Source organism: Coregonus clupeaformis, chromosome 21, assembly GCF_020615455.1.
Source record: "Coregonus clupeaformis isolate EN_2021a chromosome 21, ASM2061545v1, whole genome shotgun sequence".
NCBI classification, from domain to species: domain Eukaryota; kingdom Metazoa; phylum Chordata; class Actinopteri; order Salmoniformes; family Salmonidae; genus Coregonus; species Coregonus clupeaformis.
Window position 1 is genome coordinate 45,833,537 of NC_059212.1, and position 6,530 is coordinate 45,840,066.

General features: G+C 42.0%; 1 protein-coding gene across 1 annotated transcript in view; it reads right to left on the bottom strand.

Annotated features, from left to right (window-relative positions):
• LOC121534514 (piezo-type mechanosensitive ion channel component 2) overlaps window positions 1-6,530 on the bottom strand; it is a gene marked incomplete at its 5' end in the record, with an annotated part of 210,421 nt that overhangs the window by 47,052 nt on the left and 156,839 nt on the right. The window contains 2 exon segments of the mRNA XM_045206050.1: window positions 4,778-5,075; window positions 5,575-5,757. Of these exon segments, the coding sequence (XP_045061985.1) occupies window positions 4,778-5,075; window positions 5,575-5,757 (481 nt within the window).

Sequence of the window (6,530 nt, forward strand, 5' to 3'; positions counted from 1 at the left end):
TAGCTAAGAAAAGTAAAGTAAATTAAGTAGATAACTAAAGTACAGAAAAGTAAATTAATGTAAACTTCGCTCTAACAATGAAAATAAATTTCTTAAAAAATGAAAGGCAGTCGGGAGGAGGCAAGATCAGGTGGGACCATTCTAGCCAATGAGAGGGAAGATACGCTTGTGAACAACTGGCACAACCATAACCAAATTCGACAATCTCTCCTGACCTCTATACAAAAACTCCAGGCTTAGTGGGTGAAAAAAAAGAAGAAAAACGCAACCTGCTGGAGAAGACAGATTTTGGACGTAGTTAACCCTCTTGCTTTGCCTCTTCCTCTCTGGCTGAGCGGCCCTGTGCGTGTGAATGATGTAGAGCCATAGGGAAGACTGAGCATCTACCACTATCAGATTAGGGAGGGGTGTTTTTGACTGAGCATCTACCACTATCAGATTAGGGAGGGGTGTTTTTGACTGAGCATCTACCACTATCAGATTAGGGAGGGGTGTTTTTGACTGAGCATCTACCACTATCAGATTAGGGAGGGGTGTTTTTGACTGAGCATCTACCACTATCAGATTAGGGAGGGGTGTTTTTGACTGAGCATCTACCACTATCAGATTAGGGAGGGGTGTTTTTGACTGAGCATCTACCACTATCAGATTAGGGAGGGGTGTTTTTGACTGAGCATCTACCACTATCAGATTAGGGAGGGATGTTTTTGACTGAGCATCTACCACTATCAGATTAGGGAGGGGTGTTTTTGTTCCCCCACTTTTTATCTGAAATCCTTATCACCCACTGATTAACTTGTCATACAGTAGATTCAAATGTTTTCAGCTAGTAATATGTGACTCGTTTCAGGAAACTAGGCGTATGTCCCACGTCACTACTTCACAGGAGAGCCATTTGAACGTTAACTTTTTTTGGCAGAAATGCCTTCTGGAACATGTGAACTGCCATGTGTCTTAATAACAAACTTGTATGCCATCTGTAAATACGAATACAATTGTTAATTTACGAGCCTAGTTGGTTTAGCCACAGAAAAAGACAGCAACCTTCCCGCTAGCCATGATTGGCTGAGATAATGAGTGGGCTGGACATGCCAAGAGATGAGTTCGGATTGGTCTGCCATGTAGCACGCTTCTGTCTATAATATGAGCTGGTCAGTATGTGTAGGTAATCCTTTCTAACGCAGCTTTTTTAAAAAGATTTCACGTAGTAGAACTGCATAAGTGTTGCTCTCCACTTTCTGGAGGACCGAGTTTTGAAATCAGTGGAATTAGAGTATGATAGCTAAGGAGACTGAGAAAATTCTGCCGTTTGATTGCAAATATGCAGACGGAGTTGAAAAGAGAACACACAGAAGGCTGTTGTATAAAACACCTGTCTCCGGATTACATCTTCAAACTAAGGGCAACCATGGCATCCGTGACAGAGAGGGAGAAGCGTCCATCCATGTATTCGGGTAAGAGAGTCTAGCTAGCTACATTTTCAGATATTACACGTTTCTAATTGTGTCAGAAAGTCGTTTTCATTTCAAATTAAAGTGTACTGTTAGCTAGCCTACTAACGTTAGCTGGCTGGCTAGCTAGCTAACGTTACGTGTATGATCTGTGTAGTAATATTATTTGTATCTCAGAGCCATTTGCATTGCTAGTTATAGCCTAATGTTAGCTAGCTAACATTGAACCTGGTTGGTTAGCTACCTGCAGATTCATGCAGGGTAGTAACGTTATGAGTTGGGATTATGTCTGATTATTTAGCTAGCTAGCTATATATCAAAACAAAAGACTCCACTATGCAAGTAACGTTAACCATTTCAATAGAATGTTCATGATGTCACTGCGACAACTGTCAATAGACATAGCTGGTAAATTTGCGCTGGCTATCTACTCTGATTTCAGAGCACTCTCATCTGAGTTTGCCAGAGCGCAGAATAACTGACGAATTGACGAACGCTCAACACCGTTGAATATGGCCGGTGTCAGTAAACATTGGCGAAAAAGCATAATTAAATTGTTGCCAGCAGCACAGTTGCAGTCACCAACCCTCTGGATAACATAAAAACAGCCTAACAAGCTCTGCTAGGACGAGTAAAATGGTCAGAGTGAGGTGTTCTCTCATTTGTGTCCGGAAGTAGCTAGCAAGCTAGCCAACGTTAGCTTGGGTGCTTGACTGCTGTTGTTAGGACAGAACGCTCAGATCAACCCTACTTTTCGTCCAGAGCGTCCAGTGTGCGCTCTGAACGCTCCGTGAGCGAAACGCTCTGAATTTACGAACGGCCAATCTGACAATGCTCTGAGTTTACGAACACCCAGAGCGCACTCTGGCACTCCAGATTAAATTTACGAACACACCCGTAGTATAAACCAGCCTTTAGTCTTGAAATCTTTGGTTGTTTAGTACATGGCCTCACATGTGAATCCTTAAAGAGATGGGTGGGGCTAAAGCTTAAGAGGGTGTGAACTATGCTGAATGTGTGTAGACAAAGAAGAGCTCTCCAGTAGGTACGAAAATATTCAAGGGACATTTTCTCAAAAGTGAGGTTATAAGTTTATCAACTTTCAAAGCAGAATTACTTTCCCGTGGTTCCCCAACTGTAGTGGATGATATACCATTTTGTAGCTCTGTATCTACTTTTATCCAATGTAAAAAACACTATTTCAAATTTTGCTACATAAGACCGAATCACATATGTCAATATTTAGCTTTAGAAAGTAGCTATGACATAAATATATAACACAGCTTTGGATTTCACGCCTGTCTGAAAAGCGTTATGAACGTTTGGAACTTTGGATGGAAAATTACTGAGGATGATAGCGGACAATATTTCGACTCCTATTTGCCATCTCTTTCAATCTAAACCTACAGGAAAGTGTGTGCCCCCAGGCCTGGAGGGAAGCTAAAGTCATTCCGCTACCTAAGAATAGTAAAGCCCCCTTTACTGGCTCAAACAGCCGACCAATCAGCCTGTTACCAACCCTTAGTAAGCTTTTGGAAAAAACTGTGTTTGACCAGATACAATGCTATTTCACAGTAAACAAATTAACAACAGATTTTCAGCCTGCTTATAGGGAAAGGCATTCAACATGTGCTGCACAAAACGACTGATGATTGGGTGAGAGAAATTGATGATACAAATATTGTGGGAGCTGTTTTTGTTAGACTTCAGTGCAGCTTTTGACATTATCGATCATAGTCTGCTGATGGAAAAACTTGTGTTATGGCTTTTACATCCCCTGCTACACTACCAGTCAAAAGTTTGGACACACCTACTCATTCAAGGGTTTTTCTTTATTTTTACTATTTTCTACATTGTAGAATAATAGTGAAGACATCAAAACTATGAAATAACACATATGGAATCATGTAGTAACCAAAAAAAGTGTTAAACAAATCAAAATATATTTTATATTTGAGATTCTTCAAATAGCCACCCTTTGCCTTGATGACAGCTTTGCACACTGTTGGCATTCTCTCAACCAGCTTCATGAGGTAGTCACCTGGAATACCAGTCTGTTCTAACGAAAACAAATGCAAAGGCTTTATACAGCAAAGATGAAAAAACTGCCACATCTTTATACAGCATGGCAAAGCGTAGCATAGCGTGGTCCTCTGTAGCTCAGCTGGTAGAGCACGGCGCTTGTAACGCCAAGGGTAGTGGGTTCGATCCCCGGGACCACCCATACGTAAAAATTTATGCACACATGACTGTAAGTCGCTTTGGATAAAAGCGTCTGCTAAATGGCATATTATTATTATTATTAAAAACAGCCACATCTGTGAAATTGCTTTATCCGACATTTTGCCTTTTGCATGAGGCTTGGTGCTCCCGTAAACTATTAAACAAACACTAAAACAGGCAACAAAAGTAGGATCTGTCTTATTTCTGTAGATATATATGGATGATTTATAAAGCCATTCACATTTAACAGTTAGGCTATTGATTATAGACCTAATTAAGTCTCCTCAACTTTCTTAGACAATTAGGCGAGGGCTGTTTCCTCATTCTGCTGCTACCTCCGCCGCATTGTTCTCAATCCCAATATGCTGGTTAACTTTGCTATTATGCACATAGCTACATAGAGAAAGGCGCCAATTCTACGGCGCACTGAAGATTATGTTTCAGAAACCGCAGAGAGTCCAACGCGGGACAAAAGCGCATATGTTATAAAATAATATTAGATTTATTAGCGATGCACCATAATTTTTTTTACATAATATAACCATATTCAGTGTCACATGTCTTAAGAGTGATGGACTGTGTCGTCCCCGTGGCCTCCGCAATGGATTAGTCCACTGAGACGGGAGCCAATCAGACAGTTGTCTTGTGCGCCATGAAATGTTTTAAATAAATGCGACTGCTGGACTAAGGGAATCTCGATCGACCAAACAATGGACCGGTGGACTAAATGGGGTCAGCCCTACTGTGCACACAGTTGTTATCTGACTTGTAGATTGATGTAATACGCAGTTACATGCAGGCAAGTTTGACGGGCTGAAGGACAGGACTCCATCCATTCAGTCACAACAGGTAGAGGTATTTTCATAATAAAGCAGTAAAAAAACGTTAGTGTCCCGGCGATTCGTGACGTTTGAATAGTTTTTCTTATCGATGCACGCTTCATTTGGATCGGTTTGGGCTTCCCGCGGAACCAGGGACCGATCGGTGAATCTTTACATCCCTACTAAGTAAAGTAAAAGTATGGCGCTTTAGTAAAATAAAGTAAATCGTAAAGTACAGTAAAGTAAAGGCTAAGTAAAGTCAAATCAAGTAAGTGTCCTTGCCTCTCTTGGAGCGTAGAGAGTGGCTCGAGCGGTGGGAGATATGAGACCCTCCGCTGGAGCTCTTCCTTCTCTGGTAGGTCTGCTGCTGTTGCTGGAGGTAATGCACAGAGTCCATGGAGGTGCCCATGCCCAGGTTTATGGACCTGAGGGTCTGGGTGGAGCCCTTCCTCTCGCGGGGGGTGGAGGGGACGGGAGTGGCCTCCCTCTCCCTCCTCTCGTCCTCCTCTGACTCAGTGTCCCGCCGGAGAATCTCCTTCTTGGTGTCCTTAAGGTTGTCTTCGTCCCAGAGACCATGACACTATGGCGGGACAATACAGAGAAGAGACACGGGGATAAAGCTCGGTACCAAACCAAGTGGCGGGAAGGTAGAGGAGAGGTAGAGGAAGGTAGAGGAGAGGTAGAGGACGGGTACCAATGGAGTATGAACAAACAAACAATCACATTGTTTTAAGAGTTGTAAGCAATCACTCTCGATCATATAAATCTGCTCACCAAAATCACAACATGATAGTTCAGTATGAACACTCATACAATACACTATACAATACACTATACAATACATTCATACAATAAGCTCAAACAAACAGAATCCAAAGCTGTATCTCAAACAGCTAGAACAGACACTCATCACATCCCACTGCTCCTCAGCTAAATAACAGGAGAATCAAGGTCCCATATTCATAAAGAGTCTCAGAGTAGGAGCGCTGATCCTGGACCAGGTCCCCTCCCTGTCCATGTAGTCTTATTCACTACAATCTAAAAGGCAAAACTGAGTCTAGATCAGCGGCTCCTCGTACCTTCAGGATGGACCTGTGGAAGAAGAGCGCCAGAAGCTGTATGAGGTCATAGACGACGTATCCATCTTTCTTCTCCACTCCGATGATGTTGGGAGGGTGATAGGGTCTATTCCCATCCACCATTAGGTTCTGGTTGAAGGGAAAGAAGCCAAACTGGAAGAAGTACTTGATGACGATGGTGACCTGGGAGGGAAGACATAAACAGGCAGTGATGTTATTGATTATTAATGGTAATATGACAATCGATCAATCCATCCAGGTGAGGATGTGTGTTTCATTCTGATCGGCATCCAGTCAGACGTTTTAATCAGTGTCAGAATGTAACATGAAACAACAATTCCAACACGTAGGGTTGAGATGTCATTACGGGGTTCCTGGACACACGGACACAGCCTCCGGGCCAAAACATTACCAGCTAGAAACTCGCGACATTATGTTAACCACAACTATTTCCCTTAACTTCAGGGGCTTCATGATCTTTGTGTAAACATAGAAACACTTACTGTATAGAATCATAGAAAGTATCACTCTAATGATTACAACCGTGTACGACACATATTAAACTCATGTAATGTTAGTTAATACCGCAATGTGAAGTAAACTGTCATTAGAATGAATAGGCATGTATAGCATAACATCCCAGTGTACGATGGCGGTCATCCAGAACCTCTTCACTCGGTCGTGGAGTCTATCTATGTCTGTCATGGACTATACAACTATAGTATCTTCATTTGATCCGTTTCCCACAGAAGGAAAATAATGCTGCAGCAACCCGGAAACGGATTAATAATGAACGGACATTTTTTTTTCGTAGGGGTTCATACATATTTTGAAAAAAATCAAATGAAGATTCTACACCTGTATGTGTTTAATGTGCAGTAACTCTAAGTAGCATATTGCGGTATATAAAGTCTCATATCCAATACCAAACTGCAGTCATCCAGAAGTCAAACACA